The sequence below is a fragment of the Euleptes europaea genome, chromosome 7 (genome assembly GCF_029931775.1).
Source record: "Euleptes europaea isolate rEulEur1 chromosome 7, rEulEur1.hap1, whole genome shotgun sequence".
Classification (NCBI taxonomy): Eukaryota; Metazoa; Chordata; class Lepidosauria; order Squamata; family Sphaerodactylidae; genus Euleptes; species Euleptes europaea.
Window position 1 is genome coordinate 64,530,292 of NC_079318.1, and position 23,977 is coordinate 64,554,268.

The 23,977-nt window shown below is 43.0% G+C and overlaps 1 protein-coding gene across 1 annotated transcript in view; it reads left to right on the forward strand.

The window, feature by feature from the left end:
• The window catches only part of PPP1R21 (protein phosphatase 1 regulatory subunit 21), a 43,920-nt gene extending 37,483 nt beyond the window's left edge, over positions 1-6,437 (forward strand). Inside the window, exons 18-22 of the mRNA XM_056852555.1 lie at positions 574-609; positions 1,445-1,561; positions 2,063-2,161; positions 3,853-3,981; positions 6,370-6,437. Of these exons, the coding sequence (XP_056708533.1) occupies positions 574-609; positions 1,445-1,561; positions 2,063-2,161; positions 3,853-3,981; positions 6,370-6,399 (411 nt within the window). The 3' untranslated portion in view covers positions 6,400-6,437. The remainder of the gene's footprint in view (positions 1-573; positions 610-1,444; positions 1,562-2,062; positions 2,162-3,852; positions 3,982-6,369) is intronic.
• Positions 6,438-23,977: the final 17,540 nt, after the last annotated feature.

The window sequence follows — 23,977 nt, forward strand, 5'->3', positions numbered from 1 at the left end:
CTGGCTCATGTTGTTCCAGCGCGAGCCGGCTTTCCCCTCCCCGACGGCCAGCTGGGGGGGGCATCTTATGGTCCCGACACGCACGTGCCCAGCCGGCTCTGTGCGGCCCCACCCGCCTCCCAGCTGGCCGTCGGGGCGGGGAACGCCGGCTCGCGCCATCCCGACGCGCACGCGCCCAGCCGGCATTCGCTCCATAAGACAAGTTTTTACAGGAGGAAAACAAGATTTTTTCTTGTTTTCCTCCTCTAAAAACTAGGTGCGTCTTATGGAGCGGTGCGTCCTATGGAGCAAAAAATACGGTAAATGTTCTATTGGCAGTTATTCACTTGCAAGAAGGTCTCACTGAGCATGATCTTTGTTCATGGAGACAAAGGCCAAGAGCATAACCTAACTGAAGTGTATAGAGGCCTCAGCGATTTCAACAGGAGACACTTCGGCATGTGTCCAGCTTTCTCAACATTTTAATTTTTTTGTTAAACTATCGAGGCTAATTTCTGAATATATTTGAGTCGGCGAATAAGCTGTTTCTGTGATCTGATCACCATCTTAATTTTTTTTTTTTTTTTTTTTTAGGTTGGAATGCTAACAATGACTACTTATGATGAAGAGGTATGTTTTTAATATGGTAAAATTATTCTGGCATGTTTAACTGTATGGGTTAGATCCAAAAACTGAATGAAACTCTACTGGCAGAAAAGATCCTTTCCACTACCCCCCTGTCTTCTGCAGTAGAAATGACCCTGAGGGCCAAACGGTCCTGATAAAGAAGTGCGCTGCAGCATGTGGGACTGTAATGGAAAACCCACCAAAAATTTGCAGTTCCCTCCTTCCAAGTGCCTTTGGATCTAACCCATTCTATATGAATTAAAGCAGCCTTTGTACATCCAAGATGGTTTCAGGTGGGTAGCTGTGTTGGTCTGCAGTGGAAGAGTCCAGTAGCACTTTAAAGACCAACAAGATTTCCAGGGTATATGCTTTTGAGATTCAAAGCTCCCTCCATCAGATTCCCTCCCTTTTACATCCAAGCATTCCTTGCTAGATGACTATAATGTAAAATTTAACTGTTGTTCTATTTTTTCTTAATAAAGACCATATCCATATTGGCCCAGTGATGCCGATATTTTGTATCATGGGCTACATGTTCTATTCCGCAAGTAGCTTGTCTAGCAATGATTATGGAAACTTGGCAATGCTCCTGGAAAATGAGCACAGTGCAACAGCATTGTTATTACTGCTCCTTATTACTAAAATTGGCATGTTCTCCATCTAACAATCATTTTACTTATTTAAAATATTACCTCCTGAGCATCTCAGGGCCATATTATAGAGTACAAGTTTTCTTGATGCAATATTGTTCTATTGCAGCTTCATTTTTCCTGCTTAGCTTGAGGTGGCTTTCATATTTTGATGTTCTTGCCTGTGTTCTTGTAAACTGCCTTTGCAGGTTCCAGAAGCTGATACCCGGGAAGATTTGATAAAGAACCACTATATGGCAAGGATAGTGGAGCTTACGTCTCAGTTGCAGCTGGCTGATAGCAAATCAGTGCATTTCCACGCGGAGGTAAGTGGCTCATTCAGTGACCTATTCTGAAAGTGGAACACTAGACTTACTATGAAGGTTAACTTTGCTCAGGATATCTGATGATGGGTGACTTCTTGGATCTACCAGTGGGGCAAAACTTATAGGGGCTTCAAACGTCTTCCCAGAGGAATTGACTTGTCAGTTTTTGTAATACAGCTGAGGAAGATCTGCTAACTGAAGCCAACTGATGAAACTTACAAGGCAGCTGTTGAAAGCATTGAGAGAACAGAGGGAAAATGGGGAGATTCATATCCCTGCTGGGCATTAAATTTGCTGTGTGGCCTTGATCTCTCATCCTTGAGCTTGCATACCCAAAACAGAAATAGCAAACTTATCTCAAAGGGCTGTTGCGAGGATGGATGAGAAAAGTGGTGAATTCCACTGTGTGCTGAAAGCGTCGTCATAAAAGACCAGCTAAAAGAAGCTAACTTTTGCTTTTATTTTGAAATGAACTTGTTTCTCTTGCTTTTGATTTGACAGTGCCGAGCACTTGCAAAGCGACTTTCTTTAGCTGAGAAATCTAAAGAATCGTCAACGGAAGACATGAGGCTAGCCAAACAGAGCATCACCAGATTACAGGCAAGTTGGTTCAGCTTTTCAGGTGGTTGGGATCCTCTTTGGGGGGCTCATTATGACCAACTGACACACATTAACGCATACAGAGCAGTTATATTGGTAGCTATAAGCTGTTTCAGAGCTATTTCGGTTCATTGTGCCACTGAAACGACACCAATTCACCTTCTTGGTTGCAAAAAGGTGGTGTTCTTGGATTGCTGGATTGTGATTTGCATCTCTCAAAATGTCCTCATTTTGGTGGGGATGTTTCTCCATGGCTTTCATTTGCAAAGTCCCCATGTCTACTTTCATTTGCAAAGTTCCCATGGCCTCTAAGCTTGCTTGACAGAGAAAAGCTCCATGCAAGAACTGCATGGCACCTTAAATATGACATCTTTGGAAAATACAAAGAATTGCACAGTATGCCCTAGATGTTATCCCAACATAAAATTTCTGTTCCTTCCTACCAATGTAAGCATATCTCCTACCCTTGCAGCAGTTGGCCAAAAGGCAGGAAATGTAAGAGCGTGAAACTTGCATCTCTTGTCATAGAGTATCTCCCGCTAGAGTGTCCAGTGCAGCTCTGGTGGTGGGAGGTGGAGGTGCCACACTACTTTCCCCGTAGGGCAGGCTGCCCTCGTCCACTAGTTCTTGCAGATGGCACAGGGATGGCTCAGTCAGGGTGATCTGTGCCAGTTGAAGTGTTCCTTTGTCACTCTCCCCACCCTTTCTGGCTAACTGTAAAAACCCATTGGACAACCTTTGGGAAAGTCCTGTCTATCAGTGTAGCCTATTTCATAGGTTTATGATGGGGTCAAATGCTGGTCTGAGAGAAGAGTGGACCTAAAATACAGTTGCAACTACTAAATGCAAGTACTTTCTTTTTTTAAAAAAATTGTTCATTTGGCTCTTCTGTTAACCTCCCACTATTCTGAAAGCTTGGAGGAACTCAGGTGAGGGTCTCAGGTGTCTCCCATCCAAATACAATGGCAATAGTGGTGCAGCATATCAGGTCCTTTCCAGACTATGTCCAGTTTAATATCAAGAGTGACAAGAGGAGGTGGTTGCCTTCTGCTGGACCAATCGTTGCTCAGAATTTAAAAAAATTAGAGCCACTGCAAGTGGAGCTCCACATGCAGGATTTACTTATTGCATTTTAGCCCATCTTTCGTTCAAGGAGTTGCAAGGGCAATGCATACAGTTCTCTTCTCCTCCGTTTTATCCCCACAAACAGGCTAGGCTGAGAGAGTGACTAGGCAATGTTTAATTAGTAAGTTTCAAGGAGGGGAGTGTTGGGGTTTAAATCCCAGTCTCTCCAATTCCTTGTTCAACCCCTACACTACACTGGCTTTCAGTATAGACCTTTTCTTCCTCCCCATCTTCTGCAGCCCTCTGTGCATCCAAAAAGCTGCTCTCGGAGGTTGGGTGAACTGAGAGAGAGCATGGTATGGGGGGTGGTGGTATGGGGGAGGCTGCAGCACAAGGGGGAAATCTGCTCATGCCGAGTGGGGAGAGGGCAGTTTCCATGATCCATTGATATGCCATTGATATGCCTTCTGCTTCCATGAGGCCTGCTTTGGATCCAGTGGAAGGGAAAATTGTTATGTTTTCTATACTTTTGTCCGTCTTGCATTTTGTGGTACCACCGTGACATTCATCTCCGGATTTTGTGGTGCTGGGCAAAATTAAATGGGGCTGTCTCTCTGGCCTTTCAGGATGAGTTGACGACAACCAAGAGAAGCTATGAAGACCAGTTAAGTATGATGAGCGACCACCTCTGCAGTATGAACGAAACCCTATCCAAACAACGGGAAGAAATAGATACACTAAAGCTGGCAAGTAAGGTATGTAGCCTTATTGGCATGAGCTGTGGTTTTGCCTTCCTTTGGGGGGACATGTACTATAGATTACAATAAATGAAAAACAATTCCATCCAAAGCATTAAGTCTGGCTCTGTGATTTCTTTATTTTCTTTTTCTGGGTGTTAAATGGCTGTGGCGCATTAGACTTATGGCACATTAGACTCAAAAAGAATCTATCAAAGAAAACAACACCCAGGTGTGAATTAATGGTGCTGTTGTGAAGACCTTGCCTTTGAAGAAGAAGAGTTGGTTTTTATATGCCGACTTTCTCTACCACTTAAGGCAGAATCAAACCAGCTTACAATCGCCTTCCCTTCCCCTCCCCACAACAGACACCCTGTGAGATGGGTGAGGCTGAGAGCATGACTTGCCCAAGGTCACCCAGCTGGCTTCGTGTGTAGGAGTGGGGAAACAAATCCAGTTCACCAGATCAGCAACTGCCGCTCATGTGGAGGAGTGGGGAATCAAACCTGGTTCTCCAGATCAGACTCCACCGCTCCAAACCACCGCTCTTAACCACTACACCATGCTGGCTCTTTGGCTAGCTGGCCTAGCTAAAGAGAACTTGGTAACAAACTGAAAGGATAGTAAGTGGGAGCGTTGATTCTCCCTGAAGCCTGAGTACCATTAACTGCATTTATTTGTATTCAGTCCTTGTCACCTTTGTCTTTCCCATCCTCCTGTTGCTTCCCCTGGTTTTGAAATTTAGATAAAGTGCTCCTAAACCTGCCTGTTTATGTATGGACCTGTTTGTTCGAGAGCCGGTATGGTATAACGATTAGAGTGTCAGGCTAGGATCTGGAAGACCCAGATTCAAATTTTTGCCCCACTGTGGAAGCTTGCTGGGTGATTCCTAAGCCAGCCACACACTCTCAGACTAACCTACCTCATAGGGTTGTGAGGATAAAATGGAAGAGAGAAGAACTATGTGAGCCACTTGGGGTCCCCACTGGAAGAAAAGATGGGGTATAAATGAAGTAAATAAATAATGTAACTCTGCCTAGCCATATGTAAGGTAGTGGTGTGCATGTATGGTATTCTTCTCATCTAGAATCTCTATGGTATGCTATTGTGTATTAATGAATGCTTTCTGCACTTTAGAGTTAAGGCATTTGCTTTTGTTAGGTGACCTGAGTATACACTGTTGTACATTTGATACATATTAGTGAACTGTGCAGATTCTAGTAAAAGGGAATCTGTCTGCCAGTAAAAGTGCCTTGCTGGATCAGGTTTAAATCCACCTAATCCAGCACTCTTCATGACAGCCACAACAAACAGGTCTTCTGGAAACTGGCCAGCATTCTGCAGTATAGACTTCCAACCATCCTGGGTGCCTTTCACTTGTTAAAGCATGGTATTAATACATGGAATTCTTGGAGAAGTTAATCAAAGGTTTTTTAGTAGCCCCTTTATAATGTATTCATAGTAACAGGTATAATTTAGGTTTTTTTAATATATATACTTTTAAGTCAAATTTGCTTTTTGAAAAAGAATTCAGTGGTGGTGGGTGGATCTTACCAGCTTTACTACTGGCAAAAGGTGATTGTGGTCCCTGTGTAGACTAAAACTACATGGGACAGAGACCACGGGGAGAAGGGAATTGGGCAAGTGGAAAAGCTGGTAGCATCTGATGCTAAATGTATATGCTGGAAATAAACTGAGTAAAGTGACACATCAGCAGCCTTCCTGGCAGTTGCTGATGCTTCCGAAATCTGGCACTCCCTGACTGTTTTCGCATTCTGTCTTCTGGCTTTTAACTAGGACAGCATACTTGTGGTTTCTTAAGGCTGTGGAAGCTGTAAAGATTTCTGCCATAGTATCTGTTTTGCGATGGAGTGGAAAGTTTTTGTGGAACTGGCAGGCAGAACCTTTAATCACAAACACAGGGACATTTGAATGCTTGGAGCTTATCTACACTGAAACCTCACATAGCTCAGCTTTGCATTGTGATGTTTTGCAGGGCTTTTAAAAAAATCAGTCTACTTCAACCACCCTTCAGTAAGAAGCAAGCCCTTTGTTCATGTTTTGTATGCTGTTTACATCCAGCCTTATCTCTTCAGACTCATGATTGTTAACAGTGCAACAATTTAACCTCCATGGGATGTCTTCTGGAATAAAACCATCTTTCATGCCTTCCTAAATGCTGTGAGTGAAATTGATGTCTATGCTCACTCTGGTAGAACATTCCAGAGGACTGGGTCTAGCACAGAAAAAACCTGTTGCCATATGGACAGTCCTGAGGGAGGCTGTCTGAAGAACCTGGTGTGTTTTTTTTAAAGAAAAAAAAAGAAAGAAAAGAAAAATGTCCAGCAGGGTGGTACCATGCTGTATACAATGATGATCAGTTGGTTTTTTCTCCTTTTATTTTAGGGAAATTCCAAGAAGAATAAGAACCGATAGTATCAGCTAGTTGGCTGCCTTTCGGATCTTGCTGCTGCTGCACGGGGACACAGATGCTGAAGGTGTTCAGTTGGCAGATGCCTCCTGACTGGACATGGCTGTATTGCTGGGCTTAGACACTTGTAAGTTGGTGTTGTGTATGGTTTTGAGACCACACCAGCTTGAGTAGGTGTAAAGCAAACCAAACTTGGTATGGTCCGCAAAGTAGGCGGGAAATGCACACTCCATGGGTAAATTGCATAGGAATTAACCATAACTTTTTACCATACACTTTGTAACTGCTGTTAATTTCCATGTACAAACTTCCAAGGTTTTGTATATTTGAGTGGATGTTTGGATAAACAGATCTGGCATCACTATGGTAGCTGTCTTTTTCTGCCTATGAGGCCAATCATTCCAGCCCATCCATTCCCTTCTGTAAGTGCAAAAAAAAAAAAAGTCTGAGCTATCAATGTTATCTGCTATGTGAGCTGTGCAGTTATTGTAAAAGTGTACTACTGATGGTCTTCCCCTCCTAGGTTAGCTTAGAATATTGCCCAAGAAAGGCAGTTCATGCAAAATTCACATTAACAGTTTAAAAGTATACAGTTGTAATCCCTTAATCAAGTGCAGAAAGTTGGCCAAAGAAGGCATTTGTATAAAATTGTGGTAAAGAGACATAATTTATCAGGGTTTGTTGTTGTTGTTGCAAGTCATCCATACCTGCTGAGAGAGAAGTGGATGGCAAGATGTGAACAGGAAAGAAAAATGCTGAAAATGATTTTTTTTAGGAAGATCTTTTACATGATAGCAGTTGGGATGGCACTCATTATGGATCCTCTATTTCAGATGAAGGTTCCTGTAGTGAATCCGGCTAACAAAGCACTAAATTAAACAAAACTGTGCATTTAAAGGCCAGTTCAGTCATTGTTGGGCTTCAGAAAGTAACATGCCCACCTTCCATGGCAGTGTATGAGCAATATGCCTGATCTCCACAATCCTGTTTTTTTTCTTCTCTTGTAGAGACATATGCATACTTTGAACATCCAGCCAGGTTTTATTGCCATTATGTATATGTTTACCTCCTAAACTCTTAAAACATGTCCTGCTGCTTGTATGTTGTGTTGGGCTGTTAAACATTTGAACTGGCCCCATGGCCTTTTGAAAGTATCCTGTTGACATCCTGGGGTTCCAAAATTATTCCCATTCACACTTTCTGTGGGAATCTTGCCTGAACTAACGTAAGGCCTTCTCAAAACATTTCTGGGAGGGTTCGCCACCATTCATTATTCATAAGATGTTCCTTCACTTACTACTTCATATTAAATTCCTCCTGTTGCCCACATAACAGATAGTCCTATGTTCAAGGGTTTACTCCACTGTATCAACCATGTCAATGTGTATTATGAATATAGAATAAATATACTGCCAAGTTAAATCGTTCTGCTTCGAGAGAATTTTTGTGTTTTCATCTGAACAGCAGATGTGATATTGAGCAGAAATTGCCTTTGGGCATGTCTGTTCCTTAAGGATATTAGTTTCCAACATTTAAATCTCTGTTTGGGATAATGTGACTAAATATTTTGGCTTTTGGAGGGGCAGATTTTATGTTAAAGGGCAGTGCATTTTGAAAGATTACCTCAACTCCAAGATTAATTTTAACTCCTGCTTTTAAAGGCAGAACCAATCTTAAATTGCCCCAAACCACAAAGGTATCACATGTGGGACACACATTTATGTGGTTTATTTGGTCTCAGGGCACATAAAAATCAAGGCCACCTAAGGTAGTGTTAAAGAAAAATTGGCAGATTTGTGCAAGTCTGCATTCATATTGTGCTGTTAATTCCCAAAATCCTTTGTCATCTCCTCTCAGAGCTTGAGGCAGTGATACAGCTGGTAATGTGTGTGTGTGTGGGGGGGGGGGGGGGTTAAAAGCAAAACATCTGGTGGAGCAGAATTTGTGAGCAGTGCATTATGTATGGGGACAAAGATTGATTCAGTTTTGGATATCATATACTGGTTTACATTACAAAAGGAAATTGTAGATTCTCTGTGGAATGTAAATCTTTCTCCAGGGCCATCTGAGGGCATATGTGCATTGTGGTTTTGAAGAGGGGAGATATGCATAAAGACCACATGCAGCTTTCTCCCAGGCTAGTCTTGGCTGATCCACACACTGAGGGGTGCTTGTGGAACTAGTATAGGCCATTCAACTTCTATATGAAGTCATGATTTAAATCTGCAACAAGGCGACTCTTTCCCCCTCTTCTGGAAGCTTGCTTTGTCCCACTTAGTCTGCAAACATTGAACAAGGGAAATTTCTGTCTGGGGAAGTTACGCTTTAAACTATCTAACAGCTGGCTCATTTGAGTGGCATGCATAGTTCGATGTGTACACACACCTGGTCTGACTTGTGCAAGCTACCTAAATGATCTCTAGCAGAAAGTGTTATAACTAACCCGTTTATATTATTCTTTCTTGTGTACTAGGAAGGATTCCTTCTGTTTAGACTGTACTAAGCAGCTTCATAAGTTCACTTTCATATATCCCATGTATCCTTTGTCCTAGTCCAACGTTCTATTATGGACCCTCTTAATAAGTAATTGCAAAGAATATGGCCTGCATGCTTATGTTTTTATCGATGAAAATTGAAAGAAGGGGCCTGTTCTATCCCTGAATAGGGTTACTTGTAATTACAGGCCAGAGTCTGTTGAGTTCTCTCCCCCCCCCCCTTGTTCCTACATGTGTGTCTTCTCTCTGCTGTATGTTCTCCTCTTCCATGAAATCTTTTCTCTCTCGTGCTGGAAGTGATGGCGACACATCGCTGATGACATGGGGGATAGGCCTCAGTTCGCTGCTGGCAAGTCCCCCCATCCCCCTCCCCTGCTAGTTGCCAGGAGGTACCTCGCAACCCTAGGGAGAGGAAGTGGCTGAAAATTCCTGTGAAGCTTGTAATGTTATTTGGGAGAAATCCATTATGTGTCAAGAACTGAACTTGGATTTTCTGAGGCTAGAAATGGAAACTGAGGCATTTTCTAACTGGCTTTCCTCTAACTGGTTTTCCTTTGACAACCTTGGGTTCTGAGTTGCAAAGGCTGCATTCCTTGATTGAAACATGTGTAGTATATTTTCATGTCTTCCATGCAGCTTGTGAATCTGCTTCCCAGGATGAAGAATTTGTGGGATATCATATGGTTTAGATGTGTCCCCTAGATAATGTAGGCAGTTTCTTGTGTACTGTAAGGATGTTTTCAGCAAAGACAAGCAACATTCCATATCTAATGTGCAGGAGGGTCACATTCTTGAATCCTGAGGCATTTTATGCAGGAACAGATGGGTGCTTATGAAGATTTCTTCTTCAAAGAAAAATGTCAAACGTAGGGAAATATTGTCTATGCAAAAGTAGGGAAATATTGTCCATGAATCTTAAATGAAAGAAGTCTGAAAGCTTCACCTTTGTCTTTCTCCAGGAGGGTTTATCACCCTTATAATCACATGTCCATAGGCACTTCTATTGCTATCCTTCTCCAACATACAGTGCTTTTTCAATTGAATTCCATTAATTGAGGAAGGGTTGTGGCTCAGTAGTAGAACATCTGCTTGGCAGGCTGAAGGTCCCAAGTTCAGTCCCTACCATGTCCAGTTAAAAGGATACAATAGGTGATGTGAAAGACTTCTGTCTGAGCCTGGAGCAACTGCTGCTAGTAAGAGTAGACAATACTGACCTTGATAGACCAATGGTAGTTTGGGAAGGGGAATCTTATTGGTTGTCCTTTAGCCTTGTACACACAATCTGTATGGACATACATTGTTATCAAAACAAGGGTCAACACTCTATTGCCTTTTGTTCAAGATCACAATGTTACCCTAGGCAGACAGTCTCCACTTAAGTTGGGGGAATGAGCTAAAGACAGAGAGCGAGAGGGGTTAACTGGGATTGGTAACCTATGTATACCAGGATCATCCAGGATGATAACTTTTAAATGAGTGGGTGGTTGTATAATTGAAATGGGTTTTATTACAGAACCAAAAATAAAATAAAAACCAGACATATATTTCAAGCAATGAACATACAAAGCATACAAGAGCTGACTAAGAGAAAAGGGAGGAGGTTGGATAGCATTTTAGAGAAGGGTGATAGTTACCAGTCTCAAAGGGACGACCACGAGAGCAGCGCTGAGAAGGAAAACAACCAGCGTTTTCGGGAGCAAAGAGATAAAGCCCACACGCAATTGGGGGTGGGTGCACGGATCCAACACACATATTATGATGGCCAAAGGACCTGTATTTATACCCCAAAAATGGGTCCTGAGGTGGTATGAAATATTCTGACAGGAAAGCCAGAGACATATAATTGATAGCTTTTCTGGGGTTCCGACAAAAGGGTAGGAGAGGCTTGATGGGTTGTTAGGTCCCAAGAGATTGCCTGGGCGATTCCTTCGAATGCTTGGAGGGATGGGTGCAGATAGAGTGAGTAATGGTCTGCTTGGAGCACTGATTAAATCACCTCAGGATGACACAATGGGGTTTAGCTAGCCCCGCTGTTAAGCCAAGCGCACCTTTAGGCCTGGGGAAAAGGTCGACTGCCAACCTCTGCCTTTCTACTCACATACTCTGGTTTAAGCAAAACAACTGTATTTATTGCAACAGAGGGAAATACAATATGCACACCTCAAACTCTCTTTCCTTCCCAAACTAAAGATCCAGAGTCTGAAGCAAGTCAGGGCCTTATTGATGGTTCATAACGAGTGTGACTCTCAACTAATATCCTAGGTTTTGAAAGTACCGTCCTCTGGAAAATTTTGTTTGGCAGATGATAGTTCCTGTGGTCCTGTAGCCAGTGTCCCAGAAGCTTGGAGCTAGGCCACCAATCTGAACAGAAGTTCCCAGGGCCAGCCTCCTCCCTAGGAAGTAATTTCAGACAACAGAGTTTAAGATGGCCGACACCAAACACAGGGGCTTCTAACATGCTCCCCACCCTTCTTTTCTTCCAATTCAGTAATAACCAGCCCTCATACACCACAACCTGCCAAAGTTACAGTGAACAAACTAACTCTTTCCAACATGCAAATTAAGTAGTTGTGTTGTTCTGCCCCACAGCCTACATTCCCAAAGCTCTACATAATGTTGGACTAATGTCCTTTGGTCATGCCTTACTATATTTTTACCAATTGGCTTATGCCAGCTTTACAGCATTTGTTAAATACATCATGAATTGGTACAGATGGGCTGTGTTCAGTTTCAGACAAGTTGCTTTGCTGTACTCAGAAATATATTATCCCTCAAAGAATGACATAGCTAAGAGATTGTATCTAAGCTTTTTGTTTGGATCTTGCAGATAATTTTTTTGTTCAATACAGTAAACTACAGACGTGTCCATCATCCTCTGTCACTGCACAATTACCTTAATAGTCTTAAAATGTTAACCTCCGAAGGAAGTTCTAACAGAGCATCCTACACAAATGCATAGCAAATGTGGCATTCAATCCCACCCAGCCTAGACAGCGTTTGAACAAAATTAAAGGGAGTTCAGGATACATTCTAGAAAGCTTGTTGTTGCTTGGTTCTACTTTTCCTTCTCCAGGGTGGGGTGGAGTAGAGTCTTGCACTGGGACAAGATAGTGATGCCTATGTTACTCAATCAAATTGCTAAGAGGAAAGATTGTGGCAATGATTGCCCTGAACCATAGAAGAGGGATGGCATGCAGAATGTACCAGCTTCAACTCCTGGCATCTCCAGCTAAAAAGCTTGTGTAGTACATGATGTAAAAAATCTCTACTTTAGAACCTTGAGAGCTGCTGTCAGTTTGAGTAGACAATATTGACCTCAATGAACCAAGGGCCTGATTCAGTATAAGCAGATTTCATGGGTTCATGAGATAGCCCAGGGACTCAGTTTGATTCTCACCAGCTTCCTATCTGAGCACAGTTCCTCCAAGGAGTACAGGAGTCCGTGAGTATAGTCACCAGAAGTGGCCATAAATGGGTCCTGAGATGCTTGGGAGGAAGGTGGGTATATAAATAAATTTAATTTTGATGATTTGTTGGGAAAGTCCTCTGATATATTCTACTACAAGTGTTCTTCATATAAATGCACGCTTTACTTTGGAAAGTTACAGTGCATTACATTTCACTTTAACATGCAAGTCGCTATCCTCTTTGTGCTAAGAAAGGTTAGATCTCGGAGTATGTATCATCTACTACCTGATTCTTTTAACTAGAGATGTTGGGGACTTAATCTAGGACCTTCTGCGTGAAAAAACAGATGCTCAGTCATTTTTATTGTGCTATTTGCAAGATAAGAAAACAGAGTGCCTGTTGTGACATGGATTGGAGTAGAGAGGTTGCCACACATGCTCAGTTTGCTGCTCCTCCCATGTTAAAACACCATTGCTGGGCTTGAGGAGGGTTGCACTTTGCCTCCATGGACCAGCAAGAAAAACAAAAACACACGAGCATCACTGGCTACTAGTAACAACAACTGACTACCTCCTCAGTCAGTATTTGTGGATCCCAGTCTAGAACTTCCCATTTTATTAAACACCTCAATTTCTCTCTCACGTGTGAGAAATGGGCAAAAGAGTCTTAAACCTCTACCTCCCCTTTGGCATGCACACCCTTTTTTAATATGGGCCTTTCTTGCTGACACCAAGGCTTAGGCAAAGGGATTCTCTCCAGTGAACAGGAACAGACTTCTCTCATCCTCCTCATCTGCTGACTTCTGTACTTAAGCTGACACATAGGCAAAGCTATGGTTATTGTGGAAAATTTGCTAGTCATTGAGCAGAGCCAGTATTAATGACCATGCATCCCATTTTTTCCATTACCATGCAGAGAGCAACACAATAAAATACAGAATATAAATTAAAAAAGCATCAATACAATCACAAAAAATCTAAAACCCATTTTTATACGGCTGTTATTAAAACTGGATTGTTACTGATCAAGAAGAGTTGGTTCTTATATGCCGACTTTCTCTGTCACTTAAGGGAGAATCAAACCTGCTTACAATCACCTTCCCTTCCCCCTCCACCAGACACCCTGTGAGGTAGGTGGGGCTGAGAGAGTGCCACTAGTCCAAGGTCACCCAGCTGGCTTAATGTGTAGGAGTGGGGAAACAAATTCAGTTCATTAGATTAGCCTCTGCCGCTCATGTGGAGGAGTGGTGAATCAAACCCAGTTATCCAGATCAGAGTTTACCGCTCCAAATCACTGCTCTTAACCACTACACCACCACAAAGGGCCATAGTGGGCCCTTAGTAAGAAAGAGTATCAGCTTCTCTATTATGTAAAATGCACTCCCAGGGCTAGCCTTCCTCAGCACAAAGATGATCAGATAGCACCTTATGTGAAATTTAATGTGTTGTGCGCTCAAGTAACTTTCCAAAGTGAAGGATGCATTTATTTGTAAGGGGAGGAGGGTAATACTATTGGGAGAAATGGGTTACGTGCTGGGGCTTAACCAGAATAGAACTGCGCTTTTGCCCCCAAGCTTTGCATAAATTCATAAAGCTCTAAGTGATTTGATGCTTCAGCGCTTTATGTAAACTGGGGAAAGGACAGGAAATGAAAGGAGATTAGGTTGTAACAGCAGATTAATGGCCTTGCTGCCTTTAAATTCAGAAGCCCCATTCTCTGCTTGTTTAAATATCAGAACAAGGAGTAATTGTTTGAAAGAATCTTTGGGCTGTGCAAGAACACCATTTTTATCTTGCACCTACCAAAGATTTGACCTTTTGGGGGCAGTGCTGCAGTGCAGTGGAGGGGTTGTTTTCCAAACCCTTTCAGCTACCAAGACTGAGGGCAGGAACTACCCACTTACTCAGTGATGTCCATCCTTTCTGTGATACAGTTAGCTTGAAGGAAAAATGTCATGACATGGAAGGGAAAAAAAGCTGTACACTCTTTTTCTTTTTGGAAGACAGACTATATTACAAGGGCTAATTATATGGACTTATTTTTTGGCAAGGTTTAACCAGGGACCAGTAAAAATCTTGGCACATTAGATGTTGAGGCATGGCTGAATTCTTGATCAAAAGGGGAAGAGGTTCAAACAACCGAGCCTGCAGTCAATATCATTTACTGAGAGCTTCCTTCTATGCATTCCTGCTCTGACCTGCTGAATTCAATTAAACTTACTGGTAAGGATGTACTGAATTTGTATCCCACTTTTTTCCATTGCAGAACTCAAGTAGCATGTATGGATGTCCCAGAGATCTCTCTGGCATTCCCCCAGATCTCTCATTATGATCTCTCATTATCCTTCCTGTAGCATACATGCCTTCTGCTCATATCCTGCGGGTATCAACTTCAGTGGTCAAAGCGTTTTTGGAACAGCTGAGTAGCTTAGCCAGGCTCCTTGTAAGATGTCAATTTTTCTTCAAGCGGAGTAATAATCTTTTCTAGAATTAAGCTGCAAGTGAGTTACAATTTGGAACGGAGTAAATTAGTTGTAAAGTTGCTGTTCTCAGCTCTGCCACAGTTTTGTCCTTTCTGCTAGTTTCAAGATGGACAGTGAAAACTTTCCCTACTGCAATTATATTTTCCAGTGCTCTTATATGTAAAAACAATTTCCTGCAATTACTAAGCTAGCAGACTAGGGAGGGAAATTTTAGATCTGCTCCTTATTTGTTATCCTGTTTCTAGGGTTGCCAGCTCCCAAGAAATTCCTGAAGGTTTTTTTTTTGGGTGGGGGGAAGCTTAAGAGCGTGGGGTTTGGGGAGGGGAATGATCTCACCACCCTCCAAAGCATTTTCTCCAGAGGAACTGATCTGTCATCTGGAGATCAGCTGTAATTGCTGGAGATCTCCATGCCCCACCTGGAGGTTAACTTAACCCTAACTTAAACAGAGGATCATTGGAACGCCTGCTAATGTTTCATGCTACTGCAGGTATAGACCAGACTTGTGGGCTATACTATACCTGGCTACAGGTGGTCGTGTGTAGGTAGGGGATTCTTTTTAATATTCCCCAGCATAAACACTCCCTGCCTCTAGTAAATTAGTCAGTCAGGGTTAGGGGCTGTGTTATACGTTCTTTCCTAAGCTAACTGCGTTCAGGGAGTAATTTTTTCTTTATATGTAGGGAGCGAAATTAAAAACTATAACTTCAGGCTTAAGTGGTGCAATCCAATAACATTGTACCACTTTCACCTTGACGCCTCAGAGTAGCTTTTGGGCAAGAAGAGGCGCCAAACCGAACCCAGCATCACGTGCCTCAAGTCTCTCGAACCACAACGCATGCGTTTGAGGGGAGGAGGGAGGGGCTTAAACTTTAGCCGCGCCCCTCCTCGGGCGTCGCTGGAGCTGCCCCTCCTCGCGGCGAACGAGCGCGCCTCGTTGCCTTCGCGCCGCGCATGCGCACGGTCTCGTCACGAGCTGACTGACAGTTAAAGAAGCGGGAGGCGGCGGCTCGGAGAGGTCGCTCACAGCCTAGCCTAGCCTGGACCGGACGGGGGAGGGGTGGGGGCAGGTCCTTTGGCTCCCGTGTCTGAGGCGGGCTGGGAGGCCGCCGCCTCTTCCCTTCTTCCTCACCCGACTTCAAGCCTCGGGGAGGCCACCTCGCGCATCGGTAAGGAAAAGGTCGCGGGAGGTCCCTGAGAGGATCCGGCTCCTCTTTGTGTCCGTTTGACGGGGTAGCTGAGGAGCCCTCTAGCTTCCAGCGCCGGCAGAGGGAGCGATATGAGCCGCCGCCGCCCTCTGTCTGTGAGAGGGCTCATAGATAGGGTTGCCAGGTCCCTCTTCGCCACCGGCGGGAGGTTTTTGGGGCGGAGCTTGAGGAGGGGCTTCAGCGCCATAGGGTCCAATGGCGAAAGCGGCCATTTTCTCCAGGGGGACTGATCTCTGTCGGCTGGAGATCGGTTGGAATAGCGGGAAATCTCCAGCTACTGCCTGGAGGTTGGCAACCCTGCTCACAGGAAGCGTCTCTCCCCCCCCTTTCCCTTCGATCCAGGAGAGGAGTTTGGGTTCCTCGCGCACGGGCGCTCTTGGAAATGTAAAATTGTGACTAGGACGCGCTTGCTGAACTAGAAGCGGTACCCGAATTCTCTCTTTCCCCTCCCCACCCCCCCCAGCATGGGCTCGTAGTAAACACGGATAGGGTTCGGGTTGCGCAGTTCCCGGTTTATCGTCTGGTTGGGGGGGGGGGAGCCACGCCCACTCGGCCACTTCTCTACTCTCGGGATTTGCCAGGTGCAGGACAACTTCACGCAGCGCGCAATTAACTTTATGGAATTAGCAACTAATAATAATAATAAAAACTTTATGGAATTAGCTGCCGCGGAGTGTAGAGATGGCTGCGACCTTAAGTGGCTTTTAAAGGGGGGTTAGGCAAGTCATTAGAGGATGAGATCTCTCATAATGTCTGAGTGGCTGTTATTTTTTTATAACCTCTATGCTCAGAGGCATCCCAGTTCTCGAGTGCCAGGTGCTGAGGATAGCAAGAAGGGAAGGCATCTGGTTGGTCAGGGAAGGAAATGGGGCACGGCAACGAAAAAACGTTTAGTTGATCCTGGGGAAGAGTGCTGTTGTCCCTTATTTCAGAATTAATTCAAGTATGCTGTGAACTAGCTGAAGAAGTAACTTTTAATTTTATAACTGATGGATGCTGTTTTACTTAATGACTTCTCAAGATTGTGTTTTTTTTTTTTTTTTGCTGGGAAGTAATTGTCACCTCTTACTTTTGTTCAAATTTACTGAAGTTCAAATTGGTTAGTATAAGTAACTGAGCAGTACTATCTTGTTTTTATGGACAGATGGAAGAATAATCCAGTATTGTTCCTTTTAATGCAGTTTAGCTACCATTTCATCCTAATCAGGGTGGGTGAATGCCACTTCATTGCTTTTGAGCTACTCACAGCTCTCTTAGAGCTCTCTCTGCCCCACCTACCTCACAGGATGTATGTTGTGGGGAAGGGAAGGTGATTGTAACCCAGTTTGATTCTGCCTTAGGTTGTAGAGAAAATCAGCATATAAAAACCAACTCTTTTTCTTGTTTATTTGGAGACTTTAAAAAAAGTTTTCCTTTGATGTATAGTTCCTTATTCCATCGTGGTATAGGAGATCCAAGTTCAAATTCCCACTTGGTCATGAAGCTCACTGGGTGACTTGGGACCAGTCACTCACGCTCTAACCTTCCTCACAGGGTTGGTATGAGGATAAAATGGAGGAAGAGAGAACCCTGAGCTTCTTGCAGGAAGGCTGGGATACAGGTTTATTGGTTCAGATCCTTAGTTTAAGGCAGTGGTACTCCAATGCTCACCATTCACCAAAAGAGCCACATGACTACAGTATGCCCTATGTGCCACCTCACTAAACATATGCATACAATAACTATTAATATTAAATATATAACTATAACCTTGTTAATTACTAAAGTATCTGAGCATGTAAGCTTATCACTCCCTACTGCTGCTGAACCTTAATCAGGTTGTGTGAATCTATAGAGAGCAGAAGGGCTTCCCATTCTTTCCTCAGTATGAGGCACAGTTGTTCAGGTGAGAGAGTGAGATGGCCAAGGAGCCTGAGGGAAAGCTAGCTGGCTGTGGAGGAAGAGAGTAAAATCACTACCACTTCTCTGTGGCCAGCTTGCCAGTTTCCCGTCAGCCACCCGGATACTGGGATGAGAGGGCAGAGGTGGTGAATAGAGTGGATGGGTCCTTTACATCCATCCCTGGCCCACAGCTCAGTAAAGTTTGCTGCTTACCTGTTCTCCATTCCTTGCAGTGTCCAAGTAGTAACCATAAGCCTTTCCAGGCAGTGCCATGCCCGCTTTCGTAGTGGGTGCCAGATTGGGGAATGGTGCTCAGAAGAGCCATAAGTGGCAAGTCAAAGAGCCATGTGTTGCTCTCATGCCATTGAGTATCATTGGTTTAGAGATTCTTGGGTACGTTCAGAATGTTGGTATCATTTTATTTTGTGGAGGTCCTGCTGTTTCTGAGCAGTGGAAGTACCTGTTCATCGAAAACAGCAATTTTGCATCAGGTGCCTTTAAACTTTTTCTACCTGTAACTTTCTAATTAGTTTAAAGGTTTTTTAAAGCAGCGGTTTGATAAGTGTCTGTAGGACAAGCAAATCCTGCTTCCAGATGCCAGGGGCCTGGACTTGAGAGGTCCTTTCTGGCAAAACTTCCCCCCTACCCAGAGATTCAACCTGCTGTTTCCTTTTGGGGGCTACCTTAACTTTCTGTTAGGACTTAAGACTCACATTCTTCTCCATGGGCACTGAATGGCTGCTTAGTCAGTGCACAAAGTGTGCTGAACTTGCCAAAAAGTTCTAAATCAATATGCAAACTCACAACATATTTAAAAGCCTTTTTAAAAGGGCTTCTGTACCAGTGTGCTGACACATGATCTAAAAGACTTTATACCAGTCCCAGAAGAGAGTTGTGCATTGCATGGATGCCTGTACTGTTGCTGCACAGACCAGTGGAGGAAGGATCTGCCAAGGATGACAGATGACTTAAGTTGGTACTGTTTAGTTGGCTGTTGTTTGGATAGCAGCTGCCCAAGCCTCTCTATTTTACATTTCAAGCCTTTTTTAAGATGAAGGGGAAGGGAGAATGGAGATATTCTAGGTTGAACTTCACAGATAGAAAAGACAGCTCCATGAGATGAGTGGGAGTTTCTCTCCCTCTCCTGATTTCCCCCCCCCCCACTTTGACCTCACCTCTGCATTGTATACAATTAATAGTTTGAGGTGTCACATGTCTAATTAGGAAAGCTTAATGGGAAGGCATGAAGATAATAGAATTTTCCTATTTGTCCTCAGCATCTGATATTGAGGGAGTATGTACTTAGTTACTATGCTTGATAGAAGGGAATCCAGTAGGTAAGATGGTTGTTATTGTCTGTACTGTTGTTGTACAGACCAGTGGAGGTTCTTTGGATGGATGGGACTGAGGCAGTGTGTTGGAGAGATGGCTTGGCAGAGTCAATGAGATGGAAACTAGCCATCCTACACTGTCAAGTTACTGGCACCAGTGTGACCTTTTGCTAGCTGGTGGCTCTGGAGAATGTTACTTTATTGTCTCTGGCTAAATATTTTTTTCAGAGCAGCTCAGTTACAGTGGACATGACCAGTTGGTCCTTATGTGCAGGCATGTATGAGTGTGCCTGTTCCTGTTTTTTTTGTTACTGGTGATTTTAATTGAACTTGAGCTTCCTTTCTTACTTTCCTGATTTGTAGGCTCTGCTTTCAGCAATCAGAGGCCCACACAGGCAGAACAGTCTAGTGCTCGGGGAAGTAGGTAAGGTAGTAAGTAGCACATGAGATTTATATAGTTTAACTCTGCCTAAACTACTTCATGTATATGACCTATGTAAACTTCTCTATATGTTAATCTGTATGCGATTATGATGGCCATAAACCAGGCAGGAATGAACAATGTATCCCTAGTGTGGGTACCTGCTGGGTAGAAAGACTAGTTCAAGGATGACATCTGTGTTAGTTGCTGCTGTTTGATCACCTGTTCAGCAATCTTCCATCAAGAGGAAGGCCAAAGAAAATTTAGAGATAGACATGCCCGTGGGGCTGTGGAGACTGAGCAGCAGTTTTGCTAATAAATCATTAATGATTGTGTTTTACAGGTTGAGCTGAGGCATGATACTGAGGTGCCCAGTGGGTTTATGGCTGGTCAGGGGTCTTGACTGTAGAATAATCCAACAGCAAACCAACTAGACTATATTGACTGCACAACTCAGTTTTATTACTTCCCATGCCTATGTTAACTATGTAGATCTGTTATATATTACTGTGTAAGACTTTTCTTAATTACCTTGGTTTTATGAGAACTGTATAAGGTCATGCCAGGATTGTGAGCCACAAAACAAGCAATTCTGTGGCTATATGAGGTCAGTTTGTGACTGCCAAGCTAAACATTTCAAGACCAAACTCTCAGCTGGCATAGTGCAACAGAATTTGCTACATTTGAATGCCAAGTGGAAAGTTCTGTGTGAAAGTCTTCCAAGGTGACTGTGGTATTCTGTGTTAAATAATAGGGAAGGGTTAGACGTTGGAACCATAACGTCCCACTAACACACTTTAAGGCTGGGATCTCTGGGATGCTTAAGTACTTGCTCATTGTTGACAAAATACTTGAGATACGTTATACTCACTTATAGGGAAGAGATTCTTAGGTTGGCTGGCTTATGCTACTGCCTGTGCTTCGAGTTGTCAGCATTTTCCATTGCTAACTGGTATTCATGATAATTATAATGAAGTCAGAAGGGCTGGGAAGAATGAGTACTTTATTGCCTTCTGACCAATATTATTTTGCTGAGTTAATTTCTTTTTAAGCCAGTTTTTTAAATTGGCAATCTAGTCCTTAGCTGTATTTCCTCCCATTTTTAATGTTTGTGGCATCCCTGGCTAGTGATATTTAGCTTGTCTGTAGCAAGTAAAGTTGCTTCTTGCCAAACCCACTCTGCCTTGATGCATAGATTAGAGAGGAGGGCTCAGCCCCAATCATCCTTATTGCTCTCCTCTGCACCGGCTCCATTCTGTCCACATCCTTTTTAAAGTGAGGCCTCCAGAATTGTACATAATACTCCAGGTGCAGCCTGAGGACCAATGTGGTCCTCAGCAGGACTATGACATCTTGCAATTTGGATATTATGTGTCTGTGGATAGACCCCAAGACCGCAATAGCCTTTTTTGTCGTTGCATCACACTGACTGCTCATATTTAGCTTACAGTCCACCTGTACCCCCAAGATCTTGTTCACACACATTGTTCTCCAGAAGTGTATCCCCCATCCAGTATGCATGCTTCTCATTTTTGTTACCCAGATGTAGAACTCTGTGCTTACCCTTATTGAATCGCATCTTGTTCACATCCACCCACTTTTCCAGTGTGTTCAGATCTCATCAAATTCTATCTCTGGCTTTTGGTGTGTTTGCTACTCCTCCTAATTTGGTGTTATCTGCAAATTTAATGAGTATTCCCTTCACCCCCTCATCCAGATCATTTATAAAAATATTGAAAAATACCAGGCCCAGAACCGAACCCTATGGCACCCCACTGGACACCTCCCTCCAATCAGATGAAAGACCATTGACAACTACTCTTTGGGTATGGTTCTTCATCCAGTTCCCTATCCACCTAGCAGCTTATAGTTTAGTCTGCAGCGTTCCAGTTTACCCATCAGAACATCATGGAGAACCCTGTCAAAAGCTTTACTGAAATCTATTTAAACAAGGTTGAATGCATTCCCATGATCCAGTAAGCTTGTCACTCGATCAAAGAAGGAAATGAGGCTGGTTTGGCACGACCTGTTGGGACAAATCCATTCTGGCTTGCCCAGATCACCAAGTTGTCCTTCAGATACTCGCAGACTGGCCCCTTTAAAATCTGCTTCAGTATCTTCCCTGGGACAGATGTCAGACTGACTTGCCTGTAGTTTTTTGGGTCATCCCTCCTTCCTTTTTTGAAGATTGGGATAACATTTGCCCTTCTCCAGTCTTGGGATAACATTTGCCCTTCTCCAGTCTTGGGATAACATCTTGGGAGCCAGCGTGGTGTAGTGGTTAAGAGCGGTGGTTTGGAGCGGTGGAGTCTGATCTGGAGAACCAGGTTTGATTCCCCACTCCTCCACATGAGCGGTGGAGGCTAATCTGGTGAACCAGGTTGGTTTCCTCACTCCTACACACGAAGCCAACTGGGTGACCTTGAGCAAGTCACATTCTCTCAGCTTCACCTACCTCACAGGGTGTCTGTTGTGGGGAAGGGAAGGTGATTGTAAGCCGGTTTGAGTCTCCCTTAAGTGGTAGAGAAAGTCGGCATATAAAAATCAACTCTTCTTCTTCATCATCTGCCCTCCTCCAGTCTTGTGGCACATCTCCTATCCTTTTTTTTTTTTTAATAAATTTTATTGGTTTTTTAAAACTATAAATTCTCCATAATTTTGACAACAGTGTAAAAATAATATCACAATCACAATTATATTGAATGTTGTCTTAATTACCATTAAACATAAAGAAAAATAAAGCGACTTCCCCATCACCTCCATCTACCTCTTAATAAAGTGTTATTATCCTTCGTTAACATATACTGATCCTAGCATTAATTTCATTCTAAAGTTTCATGTTATATATAATTTTACATTTTGGATCAGAATAAAAAGTAACCTTCCATTATTCCCAGATCTTGTACATTGTTACAGTGATTCCTTCAATTCTCCCCTCTAGTTTCTCCAACTCCACCAGTTCTAACAGTAAAATGATTTAATCCCTTTATTCTGAAACCTTTGTCCCTTTCTATTTGGCTACCTCAAATTGCAGCCATTATAACATAAATTTAATCATACTAAACAACATTCTCTCCGGTATTTTGGGGATTCCTGTTTAATCAATCTTATTTCAGTGTAAATCATATCCCAAATCCATATCAAAAGTCCACCCATTCCAATATACCTTTATATCAATTGATAATCTATATAAGGAGGACTTATTTTTATATTCCCAAAATGATGTCTTAATCTTAATTCCACTACATCATTAATAGCCATGCCACCCGTCCACACTATCAAAGCCTTTGGATCCAGCAATCATGTTTAAATCAATCCTTTAACCATGGTCTAATACTTCCTTCTGTAACTGAAATAGGCCAGTCAGGTATGGGAACAGGATTTCTTTGTTCTCTCTCATTTCCTCAGACAGGGTACGTATCCAAAAATAACTCTTTCTGGGCTTCATCTCCATCGTGGCTTCAATCTGTATTCCTTGACCTGCTCTCTTCTTCCTTATATCCACACGTCGTTCCATGACTTTTTTAAATGAAAAGTCCATTTCTTGTATGTCTGATCTCTTTATCGCCGGCTGGTTGCTTTCTTGAACTTCTGTCTTCTTCTTTGTATCCTTGTATTCTTCCATGACTTTTTGGGCAGAAGAGTCCATTGCTTGTATGTCTGTATTTGTGGTCATCGTTTGAATTTTCAAGACTTTTATGTCTTCTATAACCAGATCCAACTTCTGATTGCATACCTGTGATGATTGGTCAAGAGTCGTCATCATTGAAATCAGTTGAGCCATCTGTGTTGAAATCTGTTTTAATTGTTTAATTGTCGCCTCAGAATGTTTAGCAAGCATGTCCTGTACTTTTTTTTCCATGGTTGAATTCTGTAAAATTCCCTTTGATTTCATAGGAGCAGGGCTATGTATTAAGCCAGATCAGGGGGAGGTTCCAGAATATGTAACTTAATTAAAAATTTGCTGGTCATCTAGCAGGAGTCCATCACATATAGTTGATAGAGAATACTTCATTGACCAACTTAATATCTTTTTCGGGTTGAAAAAATAAGTATTTAAACTTAAAAAGAAAACTTTTTTAAAATTGAAAATACCAACGAGTTTCCAGACGCTCTAGATCGGCTAAGCCAGGAAGTATTTCAGGAATTGCCTCATCGTGGACCTTCTATCGTCTCTTCTCTATGGTTATTACCTTCAGGAATGGTTTTGAAGTAACACGAGTAAGACGAATTTCCGGTCCTACGACCTTCTTCCTGTTGATTTTGTAGAGGAGTGGAGAGGGGTGTTGGGTAAAGCACAGAGTCTTCCGGTCAAAGAATCCTCTTAGTTGTAGACGTGGCTGGAGGGCCCCATGCA